The 24025-nt window shown below is 52.5% G+C and overlaps 1 protein-coding gene across 5 annotated transcripts; it reads right to left on the bottom strand.

The window, feature by feature from the left end:
• Positions 1 to 12457: 12457 nt before the first annotated feature.
• Tpra1 (transmembrane protein adipocyte associated 1) lies at positions 12458 to 22190 on the bottom strand. 5 transcript variants are annotated; one of them, XM_005364856.3, is made up of 13 exons: positions 21929 to 22189; positions 18877 to 18982; positions 18339 to 18460; positions 16734 to 16865; positions 16490 to 16622; positions 15345 to 15431; positions 15116 to 15188; positions 14923 to 15002; positions 14448 to 14558; positions 14308 to 14368; positions 14058 to 14160; positions 13861 to 13941; positions 12459 to 13026 (listed from the first exon to the last, which is right to left on the bottom strand). In XM_005364856.3, exons 4-13 carry the CDS (start codon positions 16847 to 16849, stop codon positions 12762 to 12764), a joined length of 1110 nt encoding a protein of 369 aa, XP_005364913.1. In that variant the 5' UTR covers positions 16850 to 16865; positions 18339 to 18460; positions 18877 to 18982; positions 21929 to 22189; the 3' UTR covers positions 12459 to 12761. The 5 variants fall into 5 exon arrangements, with proteins under 5 accessions (XP_026644103.1, XP_005364913.1, XP_026644099.1 ...); XM_026788302.1 differs by lacking the exon at positions 18877 to 18982 and having other exon boundaries at positions 12458 to 13026; positions 14472 to 14558; positions 21929 to 22190; XM_026788298.1 differs by lacking the exon at positions 18877 to 18982.
• Positions 22191 to 24025: the final 1835 nt, after the last annotated feature.

Below are 24025 nucleotides of genomic sequence, written 5' to 3'. Positions count from 1 at the left end.
ACTGTGACTGGGCAAGAGAGAAGGCTGTGAATGGCCTAGACATAAACCTCCCTAGTTGTGATTGGAGCTAAATGAGGAAGGCTGTGGCTGGCACAAGCTCAAACCTTTATTTACATGTGAGGTTTGCTGTGATTGGTGCAAACGCAAACCATTATTTGCATGTGAGGTTTGCTGTGATTGGTGCAAACACAAACCATTATTTGCATGTGAGGCTTGCTGTGACTGGTGCAAACACAAACTGTCATTTGCATGTGAAATTTGTTTGATCTATGTACTCACCTCAATTCAGGTTTTAGAAACAGGTTGCTCAGCTCACTTGGCTCAGTGCTAAGAGGAAAAAAAAAGTGTGTTCCAGTAAGGTGGTTCCTAGTGCCAACCTGTCCTGAGCTCCTGACTCAGGGCTGCTGACAAAGCCAATGCTTGCTTCCACCTGACACGTTTTGAAGCCCCTCTGTCAATAGCATCCCAAGAAGCTCTCCTGGATTGAAGCAGCAGCAGAGGACACACCACTGCTTCAGCCTCAGGCAGCTACCCTGTGGACTCTCACACTGGGTTGTCATGCTCTGGCCCCACGGGTCTAAATGGTGTTTCACCCTCAGCAATCCTGGAAGGTTTTGACCACAAGACTCCTTTACATTCTTAGACACTGAGGATCTCGAAGATCTTGGTGTCCATTTTCACTGTCTGCATTTATGGCACTCATTGCTAAGGCACACTTTTCCTTTTGTTTGAGGAAAGGTCTTACATAGCCAGGACTGGTCTCAAGTTGGTTGTGTAGCTGAGGATAACGTTGAACTCCTAATCTTTCTGCCTGCAGCTCCCAAATGCTGAGATTGCAGGTGTGGATTATCATACCTGACTTAAAGACTTTTTAAAAAACAAAGGCAGTAGGGGTGCACGCCTTTAATCCAGCACTTGGGAGGTAGAGGCAAGAGGGATCTCTAAGTTTGAGACCAGCCTCATCTACAGAGTGAGTTCCAGTACAGCCCAGGCCTACACAGAGAAACCCTGTCTCAAAAAACCAAAATACAATACTAATACTAATACTAATCATTTTTAAATTCCATTAATTAATTAACTTACTTAGTGTGTGTGTGTGGACATACCATGGTGTACATGCAGAGGTCAGAGGACAACTTGCAGGGGTTACATCTCTCTTTCCACCATGTGTGTCCCAGTGGTTCAAATCAGATTGTCCAGCTTGGTGGCAGGCACCTTTATCTGCTGACTGTTTCAATAACCCCTAAAGGAGACTTTTAAAAAATTATTCTGGTATTATTCTTTACTTACGTAGTCCAGGCTAGCATTGAACTTGCAATCCTCCTGCCTCAGCCTCTCAAGCCTAGGATTGCAGGTGTGTCACCATACCCAGCCCCAGAGACTCATCCATCCATGCTTGTCCCTTTAGCTGCCAGAGCTATGGCGTCAACACACAATGTGCCTAGAAAGTTCTACTGGACATCTGTGACAGAAGGAGAAGGCAGGGGTCATCTTACGTGGTTGAAAACTAGTTTTAATCTTAAGAATTCCTTTGAGGGTCTGGAGAGATGGCTCAGCAGAGGCCTGAGTTCCGTCTCCAGCAACCAGTGATGGCTCACACCCTCTATAGTGGGATCTGGTGCCCTCTTCTGGCCTAAAGTTGTACATGCAGATAGAGCACTCATACATTAAGTAAATAAATAAATCTTTTTTTTTTTTTAAATAAGCCCTTTGAAGGGTCTCAGGACCCAGTTTGAAAATTCCTGGTCTGTGTCATGCCCTACGATCTTCAGGGATGGCAGCATGGTGGCATTCAGACGTGTACACTATGACCACAGTGACTTTGTTCCTCAGCACAGCATCCAGAAGGGCTTTCAAGAAAGTCGGAGGCAGAACATGTGTCATGGCGTCCCTTGTTGTCACAGTTACCAAGCAACTCAAATTGACAGGAGAACTGACAAACAAACAGTGCCATTTATGTCACAGTGACACACAGGCATCTTGGGTGTTAGCACCAGTCCCTAAATCAAAGGGAAATGAGCCAGCAAGTTGTAGGAGGTGATTCTGAACAATCCAGTTAGGCACACTTCAAAGCAGACACACACACACACACGTGTACGTGCACACACACACGAGGGCAAAGTTTCAGTTGCCAGCTGTGGGGTCAGACTGGAAAAGAAGGGATGGACACAGGGGTTTTCATTGTACCCATGATGCTTCTTCATTCCTAAAATAACTGCTTCAGGGCCTAGTGACAATGCGAACATGTAGAACCCCAGGCAGAGAGGAGTGAACCACGCCAGCCTCTGATCCCATTTGTTACCATTTTCAGTCCCGACAGCCAGACAGATGCCAGGTGCCTACCTAATATCCATCTCTTTTCTTATGTACTTATGGAGAATAGCAGTCCCCCAAAGGAAGCCAGACATGACCCGCTGCCATCGTAGAGAAGTGACCCTTTCAGCTACTTTGGGCCAACAATGCAAAAGAAAGGTATGAGTCTCCCTTTTCATGCACACGGGGTGACTGTGGTAGCGTTTGGACACTCTGTAGGATTAGAGAGGTGGAACCACTATTCTGTGCAAGAGAAGGAGGGCTTTGGACAGCAGGGCACAACACAGAGGGGCCTGGGTCATGGGTGACATCATGGGGCTCTTCTGCCAGCCTGGCCCTCCGGCTCTCTTCTTGACCAAAGTCATTGTGGTCCTGCTCTCTCTCACACTGCCCAAGCTGAGCCATCACCTCCCAAGTATATGGCTTTGCTCACTGAAGATGCAAATGGCACGTGCTCCACCTCACTTCCTCCCCCTTAGCATCAATAAGGAGGAAGCCTTCTCAGGCAAAGCCGAGCTCGACAGGACCTTAGCACACGAGCCAGTCAGCCTGCCACCATCTGGACCCACCCGTGTACGGACAGGGCACAGCTAGGGTTTTTAGACATCTTCAGGCCTCTGGTTTACTTAAGTCAGCTCGAACTGGGTCCCTGCTGTTCGTATGCAGAGATGTCCAGTGGATGGGAGAGCAGGAGCAGGGTGGCCTTTGTCTAGAGCAGTGGTTCTCAACCTTCCTAATGCTGAAATCCTTTAAAACAGTTCCACGCCGGGCAGTGGCGGCACACGCCTTTAATCCCAATATTTGAGAGACAGGAGCAGGCGGATCTCTGTGAGTTCAAGGCCAGCCTAGTCTACAAGAGCTAGAGCCAGGACAGGCTCCAAAGCTCCCTGTCTCAAAAAAATAAAAAAAAAATTAAAAAAGAGTTGCTGAGGAATCCCATCTGGACGGAACCTTCATCTGGCGATGGACCCACACTGGAACACTGGACTGAGCTCCCAAAGTCCCAATGAGGAACAGAAGGAGGGAGAAGATGAGCAAGGAAGTCAGGACCAAGAGGGGTGCAACCACCCACGGAGACAGTGGGGCTGATCTATTGGGAGCTCACCAATGCCAGCTGGATTGTGACTGGAAAAGCAGGGGATAAACCCGGACTCTCTGAATATGGCGGACAATGAGGGCTGCTGAGAAGCCAAGGACAATGGCACTGGGTTTTGATCCTACTTCTTGTTCTGGCTTTGTGGGGGCCTAGCCAGTTTGGATGTTCACCTTCCTAGACCAGGATGGAGGGGGGAGGACTTTGGACTTTCCACAGGGCAGGGAACCCTGACTGCTCTTCAGACTCGAGAGGGAGGGGGAGAGGACGGGGGGGAGGGTGGGAGGAGTGGGAGGCTGGGAGGAGGCGGAAATTTTTTTTTCTTTCTTAATAAAAAAAAAAAGCAATAAAAAAAACCCAAAAAGGACACTCCAAAAAAAAAAATTAAAAAAAAAAAAAGAAAAAAAAACCCTCCCCCAATGGTTCCTCACGGTGTGGTGTTCCCCAACCATAAAGTTATTTTCATTGTTACTTCATAACTGTAACTTTGCTACTGTTATGAATCGTAATGTAAATATCTGAAATGCAGGATATCTGATATGTGACCCCTCTGAAAGGGCCACTTCAACCCCCAAATGGGTTGCCACTCACAGACTGAGAACCACGGCTTTAATTGTGCAGTTTGGTCCAGAAACCTGTCACCGCTTCTCCTGTATTGTCAAAGCAATTTGGAAACACAAATTGGTGACAGAAATTGATTTGTTTACAGTGTGGCCAACTAGTGAGGCTCTAAGCTCTCTCCATCCAGTCTCAGTGCCTGTGGCTGCATTAAAGTTGTTAAAGTCACCAGTCAAAGGCTGGAGCAGGTGTCAACTCACCTGCCAGACAGGGCAGCGGGCTCCTTCCTGGGGAGGGGACCTGGACATTGGGTAGCCTCCTGCTCTGTTGTTTTATTCAAGTCTAAGCTGAGAAAATGGGGGTCTTGAAGATTCCCCATCTCAAAAGAGAAAAGAACTTCGGGGTTTTGATGGATTCTCTCTACCAATTCCTGGCCCGGCAGAGGACTTTGCCCAAGTCCCTTCCTTGGATCTACCCTGCAGGGCAATTGTGCTCCTCCCACAGTGGGGGGTGGGCTTGGCCCAGAGTCACAGTCCTTCTACTCTGGAGCCTCTTGCCCTTGCCTTGAAAAATCCTCCTTTTGGTACCAAATGATAGCATTTCAGCATTTAGCCTTGAAAAAACTCCGAGTCTTTCTTCTTACCCCTGAAGAATCCACAGCAAGATAAGAAAGAAAAAAGTCCCCACTTCGCTGCAGCTGCAAAAGCAGCCACACAGTCAAAACGGGTTCTGATCAAGCAGGGATATATATATATTTATATACCCCTTCAGTGTGGAGAACAATGTGAAAGCCTGAAGCCCGTTCTAGTTTCTGCTGGAATAGCTACATCTTGCTGAAAGGGTGATTTGCACGGAGTCTTTAAGATGCCTTCAGTCTCATCCTCCGAAGCGTGTGATCACTGAGACATCGCGTATGATCATTTCTTGCCCTGCTAATAACATCTAATTTGGCATCTGCTGTTTTCTGAAATCTCTTTGTCAAGTCTTAAGAGGACCGCTGCCATTTGCACGGGTGGAAATAATTAGCAAACGCTGAGATGTTGTTAGTTGACTTATTGGGGCCAAGACTCCCAGGGTCTTGCCTCATTTAAATCAGCACTGGGTTCTCCCTCCTGCCCCATCCTCACCCACCCCCCATTCCCACCCCTTGCTCACCTTCACACCTGCCTCACTGTCTCCCAAAGTTTTTTCAGGGAGAGCCGGTATCCCTCACCTTGCTTCTCCCTCTCTTTCACCTCAGCTGGGCTCTTCCAGGTTCAAGTGGTAAGAACCCAACTCAAGCTGGCTTGGACTACTAAGCAACTGTGTTGGTCCTTGTGTCTGGACATCCCAGCTGGTCCCTACTCAGGCACAGGTGGGTCCAGGAGTTCGCAGTCTGCTTGGCTTCTGTGCCCTGCCTGTGCCCAGCCCTGGCTGGAGTCTGCTGTGCCCCTGGATGGCTTCCACTTCCAAGAAGCAAAATTACTCAGCAAACACATTACATTCTGAAGAATTTCCAGAAGCACCTTGACTGGAGACTGATTGGCTGGGCCTGAGGGATGTGCCCATCATTCCCTAGGGAGGGATGAAGCTGGTTAAGCTGGTGGTATCTCTGTCCAGTTTCCCAGAATCAATTGCATACACCTCCCTGAGCTTGCAGTGACTTCACCTTGCTAACCAGACATCAGCACTGAGCAGGGAAAGCACTGAGCAGACACTATAGGTAAAGGCTTTCTTTGCACTGGGAATATAGATCAGGACAGAGTTTGCCTAGCAAGCACAAAGCTACTGCTCCCTCCCACCGGCAGAATTCCTTGGGGGAAGTCAGGGCAGGGATTCCTTTATGGTCAGTCTTCCACAATAGAAGTCAGCTCTGCAGTGTAGAGGAGGCTGGTGTGCAGCTTTACAGAACAAACACTCTGTTAAAGGCTGCTAAGATTGATAGTTGGGTTGCGCTTTCCCTAAGCCTTTGCTGAACCATGCAATGAATGTTTTCTATGAATGGTTAACAGCATTGAACCGATCCTCCCTCCCCCTTTGGTCTCTGCCTGGAGCAGAAGAATGTCAGTCAGCAGCACCTCTTGGGCAGCCTGAGCTCTGAGCCTTATGCAGAGGCCTAAAGGAGCCACTCTATGACAGCAGCCAAGCCAGCCCTTGAGACAGTGTGAACCAGCCTTCCTGGGCACCACCACCCTCGGGAGAACTGCAGAGAGAAAACCTGCGCTCATTTCCACCCAGACCAGAGGGGGAGCATTTCCTCGGGTGGTCAGCATGAGGGACTATACCCTGATTGGTGCAGGGAGCCCTGCAATACCCCTTCTGGCTATGGGTTTTCTTGCCAGTCAAGGTTGCTCCTCACCACACAGGAGCAAGTGCTGGAGAGAGAAGAGACACCAGAATGTTGGCAGAGGGCAGAGCACCAAGGCTGATGGAAACAGAGAAGAGAAACTGTGTTTCTGGTTGCTGGGAGACTTCCACACTAGGGCACTATCCTGCCCCGAGAGTCAAAGGCCTTTAAATCCAAGGCCACTACTAGGGTCTGTGAGTCTGGATGCTCTGTTTGTTAGAGCTATGGGGTTGCTACAGTAGCAGCTATGGGAGCTGAGGGTCCAGACCCCGAGGCTCACATGGGAGCTGTCTCCAGCGGATGTCATTTGGTATCCCCAGGGATGCTGCTTAGAGCTGAGTGAATGCTGGACGTTCCGAACAGAGCAGTGAACCTCCGGCCTCAGTACCTGGAACTACAACCCTCTGCCCCTGAAATTTAAGCTGTATGTCTTTTAGTTCTTTGAATTTGTGGCTTCTGGGGTCTGTGGGCCTATTTCTGAGCCTTCAGCACCAAGGCCCCAAGTCTGCCAAATACTAGAAGTTTTTTTTCTTTGTACCCATGATATCCTTCTGAGATGTTCCATGGCTGGACAGGCTGAGGGCTGTGTCACTGAAGACAGATGGGCAAGGTAGAGTTGCTTGTCCTCTGGGTCACCAAGCAACCTTGTGCACATGGCACTTGGCAGCAGCTGCCTGCGGTGCCCAAGCAGCCCATGAAGTGTCTGTCACCCTAGTGCCACATGGAGACATTTATAGCTTATACATGTACAGGGGCTGCAGAACTGTCGCTGACAGGTGTGGAGGACCTGAGGATTGGGGTGGGGATCGAACACCCCAGTATGAGGTGTCGTGTTCTATGAATTTGACTGTGAGGAGATGCAGAAAATCAGAATATGTGGGAGGGGACTGTTGACATGCTGAAAGCTGACTGTTTAGAGGCATTGTTCAGGCCTACTATTAATAAGGACCAGGACTAGCCTTTGAAGCCAAAGAAGGAAGCATGGGAAACTCCCAGAAGGCCCCTTTACAGTGGTGGCCCATGAGTCCTGGATCTGCAGGACCTATGGAGTGGGGAACTTGTGTCCCTGTAGTTGGAGACCCATCTCCTTGGGATGGCTTTGTGTGTTCCAGAACACTGTTAGGTCCCAGACAGACAGAACTGATTCTGTGTTGAGAGGCCACCTAAGGAGCTCTGACTGTACCACTCAGCACACGGCTAACAGCAGGCTGCTGTGTGCAGCTGAGGCCACAGGGCCAAGTGATTAGAAAAACCAAAGGCTAGGCTTGTTCTAGCAGCCAGCCCAGGCCCTACCCTCAGGCCCAATTACACAGCAACTTCCCTCACCATCTGGGATGCAGCCACTCAGGACTGGACTCTGGAGAGTTCCTAAACAGAGAAGCTACCCTCTACAGCCACTCCCCTGACCCCCACTACCCTCCACGACTCCACCCACATCACCCTACCCCGGTATGATCAGTCTGAAAGACTGAGAACAGCGTCCCTGCCATGGCCACTCTGGAGGAAGCAGCAATGGGAACTAAGAGCCAATCACCTGCTCTCTGCTTAGGTGTGTGGATTGGGTTGGGGAGGCAGTGCAGTAGGTACAGTGCATGTCTGGTGTGCATGAAGCCCTGGTTTCCATCCCCAGCACTGAACAAACTGGCCCTGGCTGTGGTAGTTTACACCTGTAATCCCAGTACTTGGAGAAGTAGAGGTAGAAAGAGCAGAAGTTCAAGGTCATTTTCCACTGCAAGGTGAATTCTAAACCAGACTGGGCCACACGAGACCCTGTCAATAAATAAGTGAATGAATGAATGAATGAATGAATGAATGGCTGAAGAAATGGTTCAGGTGACTACATAAGACCCTGTCGATAAATAAGTAAGAAAATAAGTAAATGACTGAAGAAAGGGGTCAGTGACATAAGACCCTGTCATAAACAAAAAACAAACAAATAAATGGCTGAAGAAATGGCTCAGCGGTTAACACACAGGCTGCTTTTGCAGAGGACAGGGGTTCAGTTCCCAGCACCCTCATGATGACTTACAACAGTGTATAACTTCAGTTCCAGGGGATCCAACACCCTCTTCTGGCCTTCACCTGCAACACATACATGTGGCCAACACTCATATACAAAAAATAAAAATAAATACATCTTTTAAAAAAGATTAAATTGAGCCAGGCACGATGGCATATGCCTTCAGTCCTTCGGTTACTAGCTGCAGCTCTTATCCGTACAGTGCTGGCCCCCTCGGCACATGGCATCAACAAGTGTTCAGCTCCAGGCCTGTGCTATGGGAACCCCTAACTCTTAGGAATCGCAGGGCCTGGGAACTCCTCCAGTGATGTGGACTTCCGTTTCCCACAGCCTTCCAACTTCCTTCCGTCTCGGCTCTCCACCAGCACCCTGCCTTCTGCCACCCATCTCCTCTGCTCTCCAGAAGTCCTCAGCTACCTTCAGAGCTGACGCCAAAGCTCCTCTTGTAATGACACCAGGGAACAGCCTAGGATGGTCACCCATCTGAGAGTGGCACCCTTCAGAGGTGTGTTTGTGTGGCAAGGGTGTCTGCACCAGCAGTAGCCCAGCCCTTCCTGTTCATAAAGGGCTTTTTTCACAACATACAGACGAGGGACCACTCTGTGCCCAATCATAGCAGTCCATCATACAAATGAGGAACCATTTTTGCGCCAATCACAGGCCTTTTGCTGCTCTCCCTCTGGTCTGGATGGAAATGGTTGCTAGAACTCCCTCAGGCTTGGGACGGTTAAAAGCTCCTCACACAAGGGGCTTCAAACAGTGGCCAAAGCCTTCAGGAACCTGAGTGGTTGGCAGCGAGCAGCTGCAGTTGGCCTGGAGAGCTCATCCACTGAGAGTTCAAAGCAGTAGGTGCTGGCATCAGCCACAGTCAGGCTGGCTGTTTGGCTGACTGTCTCTGCCCAAGGCAGGCTCTTCAGAAAGACAAGGCCTGCACAGCGTGTGACTGGCAGCCTAGTGTGTTGGCTGAGATTAGGGTCAAATGTGAAGGGAGAACCCAATGTGTTTAAACAAGATAGCCATTTATCTTGCTCATTCCAACAGTCACTGGAAAGCTGAATTCCAAGGCCACGGCAGACACGTGGCAGTGTGAGGGATATCAGCCCTTCTATCTTGTTGTATGAGAGACTTCTGGTCTCCAAGTTAACCTATGGTTCAAGATGGCTACTGCTACTACGGCCATTGCAAGAACATCTCCACAAGCTGGAAAGAGCCCAATTCTTCTCTTTCAGAATGTTGCTTGCCCACTCCATCCCACTGACCAAAACTGTCTGCCGTGCTCCACATCACTCAGGAGAGGCTTCAACAGGCTTCAACTAGGGATAGTTGTGCATCCACCACCCTCAAAACTCAGGGTTTCTCTTACAGTAGGGAAGAAAAATAGACCCTGTCTGGGAAGAGAACTTAGTCCCTGCAGAAGACTGATTAAAACTAATTTAACTGTGAATTCTAGCAACTGCTCTTGCATAAATCCCCACAGACCAATTTATTAGGATTTGGAATTGTATTGTTCATTGTGGCAACATTAAGTCTATCCAGAGTGCTTGCTGTTCACGAGTGAGCACCCACACACCACAGGCTCCTCAGGAGGAGTCCTCCTCCCCACTGCCTGGAAAGCCCACTGCGACCCACTATGCCGTGAAAACAGCGAGCTTTCATGGCACAAAGGTGAAGTAGTAACAGCTTCCTGGTAAGCACTGTAAGCAGGCTAGCTCCGAGACACCTGATTCCACGTCACCTGGCCCCTGGCCTGTGTGTGGAGATAAACTCAGGGTCAGAGGGGGAAGGCCACCTCCACCACACAGCTCAACTTTGTTTTGCTTTTCTATGTGTGAATAGTATCTGTATGGATTTACAAAACAAAAACCAAAAGAGCTGGAGAGATGGCTCATTGGTTTAGAACACAGACTACTCTGATAGAGGGCTGGTGTCTTAGCCAGGCTTTCTGTTGCTATGATGGAACACCATGACCAAAAACAACTTGGGAAGGAAAGCATTTATTTTTCTTATACTTCCGTATCACTGCTCAGTATCCAAGGGTGTCAAGGCAGGAACTCAAACAGGTCAGGAACCTGGAGGCAGGAACTGGCATAGAGGCCATGGAGGATGCTGCTTACTGGCTCACTTCTCACAGCTTGTTCAGCCTGCTTTTTTAGAGACCCCCAGCACCACTAGCTCAGGAGCATCCTCACCCACAGTGGGCTGGGCCTCCTCACATCAACCAGTAATGAAGGGAAAAGAAAATGTCCTTCAGCAATGGTTCTCAACTTGTGGGTCATGACCCCCAAAGGGGTCAAATGACCCTTTCACAGAGGTAGCCTAAAACTATTGGAAAACACAGATATTACATTACAATTCATAGCAGTAGCAAAATTACAGTTATAAAGTAGCAACAAAAATAATTTTCTCATTGGAGGTCACCACAACATGAGGAACTGTATTAAGGGGTTACAGCATTAAGAAGGTTGAGAACCACTAGCCTACAGGCTTGCCTACCTACAGTCTGATCTTACGGAGGCATTTTCTCAATTGAGGTTCCCTCCTCTTAGATGACTTTAGCTTATGTCAAGTTGACATAAAACTAGCCATTGCAACCCTGTATGGTGGTGCATGCCTTTAATCCCAGTGCTTGGGAGGCAAAAGAAGGCAGCCTGGTCTACAAAGCAAGTTCCAGGGCAGTCTGTCTTGAGACACCAAAAGGAAAACAAAAAACAAAACAAAACTAGCCACCACAATTGAGTTACCCATTTTGAGTTGTTCATGTCCTGTAACTCCAGCCCCAAAGAATTCAACACTTTCTTCTGGCCTCTGGGAACACTTACCCCCTCCCCACAACAGCATACATCCACACAGACATACACACATTTGCATAAATTTTTTAAAAAATCACTTTTTTAAGTTGGCATTTGCTTCAGCTCCGTGGTGGTTCCCTCTGTATTCTAACAGCTTGCTCAGTGTCAGCTCTGACAAGCAAAGCTTGCTACTGTAACATCAAATCCTTCTCCCCACTACACAACACACACGTGCGCACACACACAGGCAGAGATGTAAATCCACCCAGTTCCAGACTTGACTGCCCAATCCTCCTTAGTGGTTCCAACAGCTGCCATCATTTCAGTGAGAGCAAGCTATCTGCACCCTCAGATAGGCCCCCATGTAAGTCACTGGGCTATTTAAACCACAGGGCTCCCATGTAAGCCACAGGGCACACAACTGTACCCCTTGGAAGAAGCTCCCAGAGAATCTAGCAGCGTTGTGGTCTGTCCCCTCACCACCAGGATTGAAGCTCACTGACCATACTAGGTCATCCGCAATGCTCAGGCCAACATTATCCTCCTGGGCCTGGGTCCCAAGAAGTCTTACATAAAGGCCTTATCACATGACAACAATGTTAGGGGCTGTCTCCTCAGCACCCTCCTGGCCTAAGGGAGAGCCACTGGGGCAGATAGGGACCCAGCTGAGCTGAGACTGCCTCCTGGTTCTGACTACTTGGTTAGTCTGTGACCTTGGCAGACTCCTGCTCAGGGTCAGTTGGAGGTCACCAAGCACATTGAACCTTCTTCCACACCAGGCCTTGTAGAATATCCTACAGGTTCAGCAGTGTTTTGAGATTTTATGTTTTATGTGTATGGGTGTTTTGTCTGCAAGGTGCCTGGTGCCTGAAGATGTCAGAAAGGGCAGATCCCTGGGGATTGGAGTGATGGATGATTTTCAGTCACCATGGAGGTACTGGGAGTCAAATGCAGATGCTCTGCAGGAGCAGGCAGTGCTCTTAACCACTGAGCCGCCATGCCAGCCCACTCACTCCCAGCACTTTCCACCTGTCCCTCTCAGCCACCATTATACTCTCAGTCAGTATCAATCAACGCACTGCTCCAGAGACTTAGGATGAGTGTCTGTGGCAGGTGACTGGTGGCACAGAGACAGGTGACCCTACTGGAGAGGGGTGGCCCCAGATGATAGCTTAAGAGCCGAGGTGGAAGGGACCACAGGTTCCACCATACTACACTGAACATGGTAGGGAGACCTCAGCTCCCCAGAACCCCCTTCTTTCCACATGTCTCCTCCCAACAAGTGACAGTGACTGTCCCTCACCCTGCCCTGGCAGCCAGCTCTGGGGACATCCCGTAGTGGGGGCCTCCCTGCTGCTGAAAAGCACCAGCCCACACCTGCTTCTCTTTTTGCTTTTATTAAAAAAACAGATCAAGAAAATATACACACTGCAGCCCTGAGGCTAAAGAGACTGAGAGCTATGGGGAAGGGACAGGGGATAGGCAGGGGGGACCCCCAGCAGGAATGTAGTGCTGGGAAGGCTGGGGTCCCAAGCTGGAGCACAGGTGGCAAAGGGGAGCTGGGGGTGAAGAACAGGAAGAGCCTGTGTCCTGGGGGACAGGCACACCTGCCCGGGGCAGTCTGCTCCACCCAGGAGCCCATCTCTCTTCACAGGCCTCCTCTCAGGCATTGATGGCTTTCCATCGCTCACTGTCTGTGCTGTTGATGCTGCCTGTGTGGCAGGGCATGGAAGCAATGTCATCTAAGTAAGCCATCCCAGCGGAGTCAAACTGTGTGCTGGAGTAGCTGGCTGCTGAGACTCCCGCAGGCCCCGCAGACTCCATGCCCTCGCGCCGGGCCACTGCATAGGGTTGTGGCAGGTGCATGTCTGGCTCTTCAGCCTCATCCACTTGGCATTTGTAGGAGAAAAGGATCTTGGGCTCTGAGCTGGTGAGAGAGTGCAGAGGAGCCACAGCTGTCAGGAGGAGCAGAGGCCAGAGAGAACCATAGCTCATCTACAGGAACCCTTGAGCCCACCAAAGGTTTGCTCTGAAGCTGGTCCTACCCACACTTGAGAGACAGGGCAAGAGCTTTAATATCTCCCCGCCCATCGGCGTGTCAGCCCCTACGGATGACGACACACTAAACCCAAGCCTTCACCAATCCTGGCCGAGTGTGACCCCCATGCCTGCAGCACATGACTGCCTGCTCCTGACCTGGTCACCATCTTCAGGGTAGCTGGAAGAGGCTCAGGAGAGTAGCAGCGGTGCATAGGGGAGCAGGCAGCAGCCCAGTATAGCCTCACCTCCTAGGCTCCCTGGGCCTTCCCAGAGATGGTCCATGTCGACCATCCCCATCCTCACAGGAGAGCAAACCCTGCCTGAACGCCACCAGATTGGGCCTGGGTAGGAGCCAGTTCCTTGTCTTTGCATCCTAGTCTCTGATGTTCCCCCCACAACTATGTACACAGTGCACCCTCCCTCCAACTGGGGCTCCCTGTGAAGTCCCAGAGCTCCTTCCAGGTCCGGGCTCCCTGAGCGCACTCACCCCTGCCTTACTGGCCTGCTGTCTTTGGGGTACAGCACAGTCTAGCACACAGCAGGTACTTGTTAATAGCACAGCACTGCTAAACTGATCCCTGTTCTGGGGAGGAGTGCCTGTCTGTGCTTGCTACACATCCCCAGAGAAAGCATCTACACAGATGCACCCACCTCCCTGGCTATGCACATGGTCGCTGCAGGCTCAGCCACATTAGAGTGCAGACGTCTGACCATCACTCACCCAAAGAAGCCACGGAGGAAGGCCACATAGATGAGCGGTGCAAAGAAGCTGAAGTACAGGAAGGTAGTAGCGTCCACACAGCTATGACAGGGAGCAGGTCAGCATGGCCAAGGCCAGTGGGCCTGCCCTGACCCAGTGCCTTATCCAAGGGAGAAGGAACCCCATACGTAACCCACTCCCATGGTGGGCACCCTTACCAGAGCCCTTCAGTGATGTCAGCGCACAGCAGAGCACTTCCCAAGCCCTGCAGCAAGTTGAGTGTGGCCAGGATGCCTGCATACACGTAGAAACTCCTCCGTGCTGGGGGGCAAGGGTCATGAGCTTCTGAACCACCCTACCCTCGGGGCCCAGGTATGAACCTTGAGGTTCTTCCCCTCCCCAGGGATCCCCAGCTACAGGCCGGGAGCAGGCCAGAGCCCTCATGCCTCTGCTCCATCAGGTACTCACAGGGCAGGGATACACGCTCCTTCAGTGGGGTCTTGGGGAGAATTACCACCAGTGAGTAGACCTGCAGAGATAGGGGTGACAGGGAGGCCGGGCCAGGCCAGGCTACTTCACCTGCCCCCAGGGAGCACGCCAGACCTCACCAGGAAGAAGAAGCAAGAGCTGACCAGCCAGAACTGGCGGCCACCGTGGCCATAGATGTTGAAATCCTCAGCCGAAAGATGGGAGTCAGGGTACAGGATCTCCAGAGTTCCCTGCAGTAGCCAAGGAGGTCAGGTCAGTTCTACCACTGGGGCCTCTCCTGACTTTCCCCTGCTGAGCCCAGGGCACGCCAACACGCCTGGCCCTGCCCCAGCCAAGCCCACCCACCTAGCTCCAGGGGCAGCTCAGACCCTGGCTGAGTTCCTTGTGAACAAAGCCTTGAGGGTGCAGCCCTCTCCAGTCTACAAAAGGCCATAGCATATTCTCTCAGGGGGCCCAACTAGGCACTCGTTCTCACACACGCCTTAGCCTTTCCTAGACTCACCTACGCTCTGTGTCCAGGGGACGCTGGACCTGCCTAGTCCACATGACTCCTTGGGAAACATGACCCTTGACACCACTACCACCACCACATACCTGGGTGACCGAGTAGGCCAGAGACAGTACTGTGGTGATAGCCAGTACCCGCTTGATGCTGGACTTGCTCTCTAGGTGACCTGTAAGGCACAGGGGTGAGTCAGCCCCTCCTCCTAAGATCCGCCTTCAGACAACTGCAGGAAGGGCAGGGACAGTGGGCCTACTTTAGAGGACAACCCTGCAGCATACATACCAAAGGCAAGACCCAGGATGACCACGCTCAGCTCAATGGCTAGGAGGAAGAAGCGGGTGATCTCCCACAAGATCTGGGCACAGAGAGGCACAGGGTCAGCTGGTAGTGGGCTCTACTCAGCCAGGCATCCCTAAGTCTCTCCAACAGGACCAGGGTACAGAGGGCACATCATAGCTTCCACCAGGCTGGCCTCTCCACCCCACCCCCACTCCCATCCCTGACCCCGCACCTTGTCAGCAACTGTCGCAGCATCAGAGGCACTGACTGTCATAGAAACCACAGCCCTGGCAATACCTACCAGGGCTACCACAAACACCTGCAGGACAAGAGGAGATGAGAGAGTAGTGTCTGAACCAACAAGGCCTCACTTCTGCAGCATCCACTCAAGAAAGAGAGGTTTTAACTAGACAAGGGATGGGATAGGATGGGTCAGAGCGGGACACAAGAAGACAAGCTCCAGCACAGACTTCAGGCATGGAAAACTCCACTGCTGCCCATCCAAAGCCCCAATGGTCCTCGTGGTTAGAACACCAGGCAGCTGGGACTCAGACCTAACTCTGCTGCTTTCCTGCTCTATGACCTTGTGCAAGTGACAGTCATGTTTCCTAGTATGCCCGCCACCCGTCTTTAGTGGGAAGCTCAGAGTCTGGCCCCAGAAGGGACCCAGGGACACTCGGCTCTCAGGTGACATCTCAGAGTCTCATATTCCAATCAACCAGACTCCTCTCCATATGGAGAAAAGAAACCCACACTCTGGAACAGGGGATATACCCAGGGAGGTCACCCTTAGAGACCCTGCCTCCCGTGCAACCTTGTTCGGTATCCCCAAAGCAGCATACATAGGGCCCAGAAAAGGCTGGGACTAGAGGCCCTCTCCTCAGGCAAACCTGCTACAAAGACAGCACACGGTGGAAGGATGGACGACTGGGCGGGGCTGCTGTGGACACTCCCCCTCTCGCAGCATTCAGCCCACCCCTTTAGCACCAGTTCCCCCATTTCCCAGAGAGATCTCTTGCCTCCCCCAGTCAGCATGGGCTGCGGCCTGTCTTGACCTTGCCCTTTCCTTGCTAGCCTGCTATTGGCTCAGGCATGAATGTGGGATCCTAGGGGGCCAATCAAAGTGCAGGCTAGGTCTCCCCTAATGGCCAGAAAGAGGGACTCCCTAGTGCAACTGGAAAAGTCAGCTGGGTTCCCAGCTGTCCTTGGCATTGTCTCCGTGGGGGGGGGGGGGGGACCAAGTGCAGTAGAGAGCAAGAGGCAGAGCCCCTGGACCCAGTCATACCTAAAGCTAGTCTCATTATGGCGGCAATTCATCCATTTCCCTGCTGTGCTTAAATCAGATGGGTTCTTTGTCACTGACTGGAGGAAACTCACCAAGATGTAGAAGGTGATAAAAATGGGGCTGGAGGTGACACGGATCTTGGCCCGAGCTAAGGGAAGCTTCCAGAGCAGGAAGATGAAGAAGAGCACATTGGGAATGAGCAGCAGGAGGTCCCAGTACCGGACCCTGGCAAGGGCACAGAAGCTGGCTCACTGGTGAGGTTGGTACAGTTCCCCCAGCCTATAACACCCCGGACAGTCCGCCCACAGTCCACCCTCAGTGGGGCCAGGAACCCACCTGGAGGAGCCGATATCCTCATACAGCAGCAGCAGGCACTGGTGGGGCTCACTGATATTGGATGCTGCGGGCGGTGGCCACGCTGTGCTTCCGTTGGCCTCCTGCAGGCTGGCCATTCCACCGGCAGTGGCCCTGAAGACAAGCCCGTGTAGTTAGAGCACAGGGCCCTGGCCCACCTCCCTCTAAGGCGCCCAGAGAAAACCAAAGTGGCAGTGCAGAGCGCAGGCCACACTGGGGACTAGCTGGGTAGGAGACAGCTGGACAGGAGTTGGTCCTTCCTCTCAGGCTCTGCCAGGACTGTCCCTCCAGTCTCCAGAGATAAAGGTGCTCGGAGTCTGGCCTCCACCCTGCCCCTGCTGCTTGCTCTCCTGGTACTTCAGTGTCCTCTCTGGAATGGCACTGAGAACGGTATTCTCTTGGGGAGGCCATGGTGATGCAGACTGCCCCCAGTGACGTGACCCCCAACTCCACCTTGCAAAGACCACCCACCACCTGAAGCCACAAGCCGCTAAGGTCCTCAGGGGAACTCTCTGCTGCACTGGAAAGGGAGACGCAGGTGGAGAGGACACCCGAAGCACAAGGATGTCCTTAGGCCTGGAACAGCGGCACAAGGAGGGCCCAGAGGGTCACCTGAGAAGGTCAGGCTGCCAGGAGAAGCTGGAGGCCAGAGTAGCCCAGAGGCCAGTGTCTTTGTGGCCACCTGGGCAGGAAAGTCTGGCATTCAGTTTGGAGGATCAGAGAGCTAAGGATCTGGGGTCCCTAGAATGCCCTGGAAGGAGGGGACTAATGGTGGGCAGAAAACCCTAAACGAGGAATCTTGGTGAGAGGATTTTCTGGGGATGGCTGCAGGACAAGCTGAGCCCTGGTGCTCATGGGTGGCAGTATATGTCAGTGATATGAGGAAATCGCTATCCAAACCGTCAGGCAGGGGATGGACACAGGTGAAGCAATGTCAGCCTTTGACCACAAGATGGCAGTAATAAGCCCGAACTGCTGGCACAATGAATGAGCCTCCCAAATACGCTGTGGGTGGATACAGACTCAATAGTGCCACACGGGACCAATACAGAACCATGGCTGGAATTGCCTTTGTAGATTGGGGTGGCACACTAAGCCCCAGGCACTCCACCTAGGCGTGGGCGCACACATATGTATACTACCAGAAAAGCTCCGAAAGCTTTTCACAGGAAAAGGTTGTGTCCTGGTCACCTATCTGTGATAGGATTGGCCAGGAGTGTTGCACCCTATGGGTTCACTAACAACAACTCTGGACAGCAGCAGAAAGAGACTTGGGGGACTCAGGGACATTTTCAGCTTTAGACCCTTACATTCTAGTGCTACCTCTCCTGAAGGGACAGGAAACCCTGTGCTCAGGGCCCCCAATCTTCTCTGCAACAGGCCGGGCCCTAGCTTTGATTTGTTACACCTCCAGCTTGCTGATGGGGAGACTAAGGAGGTAAGTATGTACCTGGTTCCTAGTAGGCACCCCCAAAAGAAGCTGGCTTCTCCCCAGTCCTGATCATGGCAAAGGTAACAGCTGCTATTCTTCACTTGTGTGCCCATCTGCATGCCCAGCAGATCTGACCACGTATCCACACTTCTTACCAGCAGAACCCTGGATTTCAGTCTGTTTTCCCCAGCTTCCCGTGCAGGAGGGGCTGGCCACGTGGACACCAGCGGAGTGTGACTCGCCAGTTTCAGGTCGTGCTCCCCTTCCTTCCTGTTGGCTGGAATACGGATGTGATGGTGGGAACAGGAGCAGCCATGTTAGACCATTAGATAAAAGCATGTATTGAAGTCAGAAACTAGCAAGGAAGATGTTTTGTGGGTCCCTCCATGCACACCTAATGCTGCTCCCACAGACTGACAAACGAGACGGAACGGCCTCCTATCTAGTTAGCATGGCCTTGCTTCACAGCTAAGGCTGAATTCCAGAGATCATGAGAAAGCTGATTTAGGTCGGGGTTCAGTCAATATGATATGTAACTGAGCAGTCAGCCTTGGGGAAAACACTCTGGATGAAGAGCATTCTGTGGAGAGAACAGCAAATACAAAAGCCCTGAGGTAGAAATGGACTTGGTCTAAGACCAAAAAGAATAGGCTGGGCAGCTAGGGCTGTTGGGGCAGCTGGGCAGATCAGCACCTTTAGCAGGGCTGGATCAGATGGAGTAGCGCTCCTACAGGCAATGGAATTTCTCTCTCCAAGTACTGAAAAGGGTCTTTCCAAAGAGGTGACAGGGTCGCGTTTCCTGTGGAGGGGTGAGGGGGACATAAGTGAGACAGGAGGAGGTACTGTAACCTTCTAGACTGGGAAGGTCCGCAAAGGGGAGAGGGGTCAGCCAGCATGAACGTCCCACTTTCCCAAGGGAGCTCAGCACCCCTGCGGTGTCCAGGGGTTTAATGTGGTAAACTCCACATAGTACAAATGTCAGGAAACGTAAGTGTGTCCAAGCCTGGCCAACCAGACACTCCTCGCACCCTGGCCAGTGAAAACCTTCCCTGCTGAGATCAGCAGGAAACTGTGACTGTGGGCTGGAGCTCTGGAGAGAGTTAGCAAGGGCAAAGCCACAGGTGGATGCAGAGAGAACCTCTGAACTCCTAGTAACCCCTGGGTTCACCCACACAATACCCATCTTTCCCAGCCATAAGGCCCCCAAATCCCCTTCACCTTCAGGGTGCTTGAGTTTTACCTCTCAATTCTCCCCACACAGCAGATGTTTATTTCTTTGTTCTGCATTGCTGAAGGCTGAATGCTATGCTAGGCAAGAACTGAACCACTGACCTATATCCCTAATCTTCCTTTTAAGACAGGGTCTCCCTATGCTGCCCCACCTTGAACCTGGGATTCTCCTGCTTCAGCCTAGCAGCTAGGGTGGCAAGTCCTTGTCCTCAGGCCTTGTTCCAGCTTCTGGAGGTTATGGGATTGGCAAGCCAAGCTAGGATGGCATTCTTGGCCCTGCCTCCTACTGCTGTGTGACCTTGGGTGAGTCACTTCCCTCCTGTGTGTCACAGGGACAATCGTAGCTACCTAGCAGGGTTACTGTGATAGTCAAAATGAGGCAAGCTATGAGAATGTCTACAGAAGACACAGGTCATAGATGATGACTTTCCTACAGGTTGAAGGGATGGATGCTGGATGAGGGTAGGGGTCTGTCCATGGACCCAGGTGCCCTGAGAAGGTCTAGCAGCTTTGCAGGGAAGGAAGACCGGAGGTGTCAGCTACCACCTGTGTGGACTGGGAACCCAGCCCTGGGAGCCACGATGCTCAGAGATGTGGCCACCTGCTGCCCATAGTCCAGCTATCCACTCTAGCCTGGCAACCTGGCCAGTTCTCTACCTAGGAGTCCCTCTGATAAGCGTCTCTACCTGAACCTGAACAAGTGAGCGGACACTGTGGAGTAGGCAGAGCCCCATCAACTGCCAGGCCAAACTCCCGACCCAGAATATTCCTGCTCCAGCAGCCCTGGGGCTGGGAAGCAGTCAACCACACTGCACTTCTGCCCTTGCCATGATGATTGTGCTCCTAAAATAACCAAAGTGATGATAACAAACACATTAGGCCACACTTTCAGTGCACACGCTCAGCGCCCTGAGCTTCCCTCCTAAGAACACTGGGCAAGCACCATCAGGGTCCCTGTAAAGGAAGGAAGGGCAGGCATGGCCCGGCAGAGCCACAGACCCTGCCCCTGTCCTGGGACCCAGGGCTTCTCCTTCCTCAGACCTCCCGGCACGTGCAGTGACAGGGAAGTGAAAGGAGCTGGCCCACCAGGAAAAAGAGGAAGGAGAGAGGGCTGACTGAGACAGAGAAGGGCAGCGACATCTTGAAAGAGTAGCAGAGGATCATGGGGGAGCCCAGGCCTCTGGGAACCAGGGAACTGAGGCAAAGTTTCTTCTACCTGTGAACCTGAGAGGGCAGTTCTGACCTCAGGGCGTTCACCAGAGGCCAAACTCCTGCCCATGGCTCAGGCCTCTCCTTTCTCCCACTCTCTACGGCTAGCCTGCTGGGCCTTAGGACCTACTCTGACACACACACACACCCCAATGGCCTTCTCTCCCTGCCCAAGAGAGCTTGTCTTTCCCATCAATGGGCTTGCCTACACCTTCTGAGCTCTTATATGGGACCCCTACCCAGAGAGAAGGTAGCAGTGCAAACAGCCCCAAACACTTGCTTCTCTCCCTTCCCTCCCAGGCTGCTGAGCCTCTAAATCTAGCAGCAGAGCAGCATGGGAAATCTCCAGAAGATAGAGGTTAAGTCCAATGCCTCTCCTGAAGCTGTCAGCGTTGGTGATAGAGAAGAGACTCTGTCCTAAGGGGCTGCTGTGGCCACCAGGAAGATGGGGTGGTCCTGGTGACCTCCTCCCTGCCAATCCTTCTTGCCCTTCTCTTCCCACCAACTTCGGTCTCACCTACCTCAGGGGCCTTTTGCTTATCTTTCCCAGGTTTGACCTCATCACTTGACTCTGTGTTTACCTCCCCCTCCAGGTGGGCCAGCATCTCTAGCCCACCTGGGTGTTCTTTCACTATGTTGGGTTTTTTTTTTGTTTGTTTGTTTGCAAGACAGGGTATCATTGGGCCCCAAGCTAGCCTCCAACTCAGCGTGTAGCCAAGGCAGGTCTTGATGATCCTCCTGCCTCCAGCTCCCAATCCCTCCACTACCACCCAGCTCTTCGGTATGCTGTTTACTGCACTAGGCCTCCGTCGGCAACGGATGTATTTACATGGTCTCTGTCTGTCTGTCCTAGGCCTCATGACCCAACCCCCTAAAACAGAAACCGCACAGAATAAGAGCTCAACAAAATGCTACCACGCGCACAAATTTCCAGTCCAACGCAACCAACCGAGCAGGACAAGAATTGGGGGTCAGTGTCCCATACCCCACAATCCCTTCCTCCTTACGGAGCTGAGAGGAGTTGTCCCTTCCTTCCGCAAGGCCAGGGAGGCAGAGGCAGAGCCCCGGCTGTCCTTTCCGGCTGCAGCTGAGCTCGGGCAGCTCCCGGAGCTGCCGGTGTCCAGCTCCATACAGGGTCTAGTCCTGACAGCTAGGGTCCCTAGAAACTTCCCAAACGCTGTCCTGCGCCTGCACCCCTAGTGGCACAGGGACTGAAGGGGACGGTAGGCCCGAGTCCGAGAAAGGAGCGAGGCTGGGCCTCCGGTTAGCTTGGCGCAGCAGAAGATGAAGACCCCGCAGCCCTTACCTGAGAGCTGGGCTGCGCAGGCCGCGGGACTCCGACCCCCAGTGGGCTACGAGAGCCGGGGAGCGTCGCGCAAGAGCCGCGGCTGAGGTTCTACTCAGGTCGGTCGTGGGTGGCAGGACGCCGCCAACGCGCAGGACCCGCCGGATCCGCAGGACCACAGGACCGCAGGACTCCCCTGGCTCTCCCCGGCAGCAGCGACTGGCAGGCGCCTAGGGTGGTGTTTTTCGTCCAGGCAAAGCTCCGAAAACACTCACGACCCCTGTTTGTGGCACTCAGCCCCGCCCCCGGCCTCCAGCAGCCAATCGTGACGGACTCCCGCCCAGAGGGGAACAGGCCAATAGAATTCCTCAGAGGGCGGGACGGCCCGCGGAGCTCTTAAAGGGTCTGCAGAAAGCCTGTAGTTGTCCCGAGAAAAGTGTGGGTCAAACTTTTACCGGGAAAAGAATCTCTGCATCGCTCACCCCTAAAACGTTTCGGGACAGCGCACCGAGCACGCTCTGCCTTTGTCTCGCATCTTCCTGCGGTCAGCTCTAGTCCTCCGACCGGTTCTTCCGACCTCTCCGAAGGTGGAGCCTTGGGGACCCGCGCCCCACAAAAGTGACCTCTGGTCACCTGGACCAGGAAGAAGGGAAGAGAGGGCGGCCCTTCCTCGGAAGCCTTGTTCTTGTCCACTTCAAAGGGACCTGCTGTTTACAGGGCTCCAGGCCCTGGCACCAGTCACCCTGAAGGCTGGGTGCTATTAGTCGTGTTTTGCAGAGGGAACTTGATGTTTCTTGAAAGGGTTAAGGAATGTGCCCAAAGCCATCAGACTAGGAAGTGGACACGCCAGATCTCACGCGTAGGCAGGTGCCTTCCAGAGGGACGCCTTCCCTGACTGCCACCTCCCACGGCCCTGTGCGACACCCCCCGGGGCAACTTGGAGGCCTGGCCTCATTTCAGGCCACCTCCTGCCCATCTTGGGCAACTTGGGACCTTGGGCCAGCCACGCTTCCCTGTATATATTCAAGCTTGTGCCCCGCCTCCCCCCCCCTCGGGTGGGGGGCTGGGCATCTGCCTGCATCCTCAGATTCTCAGGTATGGCTTCTCACATCCTGGTCTCTTCCCTCAAGTGATGATATTGACATGCTCATCCCTTCTCAGACATCTGGTGTCCCAGGACCCAGCCCACAGTGTGTCCCAGCAGCACCTTATCTTGAGGGGTGACTCAGTGCTGCCAGAAGGTGTAAGCACCTGTTTATTATAGGATGCCAGGATCGCCCAGGACAGCACAGTGGGACTGGAATGTTCCCTGAGACTTCAGATTAGGTCCATTGTCAATTCTGGTCTTAGCTGGAGAAGCTGGCTGTGCCTGCCTACAGCAGCTATCACAGCCACAGGGGCAGAGAAAAATCACCAGAGTTCTCAAATTCCGGACAAAAGAGTATATACCCTGTGCTTAGGAATACTGGCAAAAACATGTCCTAGGCCCTCCCTGACCTCCAGAGGTCAGGGCACCATTATGTTATACTTACAAGGAGAAAGGCCACAAGAATTGGACTCAGGGTTTCTGCAAAGACAGTACATGTTTGTAATTGCTGAGAACCCCCCCCCCCATGCCAGCCTGCTGTCACCACCACCACCACCATTCTCAGTCACAGTAGGCATACAGGGTGTGGTGGGATTACCTGCCTGTAATCCCAGCGCTCGAGAGGCTGAGACAGGAAAAGTGCCTCAAATTTGAGGCCAACCGTGGCTCTATAACAAGACAGAGTCTCAGAAAAACAAGAACAATATGTTATTCTGCATTTCATACTCTGGAATTCTGAGCTCCATGTGTAGGTGTCTAGGAGATTTTTTTGTCATTTGTGGAGTAACCAAGGCCGTCAAATGCCATTTTCCCGCTGGCAGCAGAGCAGTGGCTCGTCTGCTGCAGTGTCCCTTACACACAGGACAGTGTGGCATCCAGAAAGCCACACAAATGGGGACCTACCAGTTCCTGGATTGCACCAGTACAGGGTGTGAAGAGCTGTGCCCATCCTGAGAACCTACAGCACGCTGGGGCACTGGGACCCTCCATATGCTTGTCTCACTCAATGCTCTGATCTTTAAAATTACAAA

Source organism: Microtus ochrogaster, unplaced genomic scaffold (genome assembly GCF_000317375.1).
Source record: "Microtus ochrogaster isolate Prairie Vole_2 unplaced genomic scaffold, MicOch1.0 UNK1, whole genome shotgun sequence".
Taxonomy (NCBI): domain Eukaryota; kingdom Metazoa; phylum Chordata; class Mammalia; order Rodentia; family Cricetidae; genus Microtus; species Microtus ochrogaster.
Note: the sequence above shows the minus strand (reverse complement) of the source record. Positions and strands in the feature narration are given on the sequence as shown.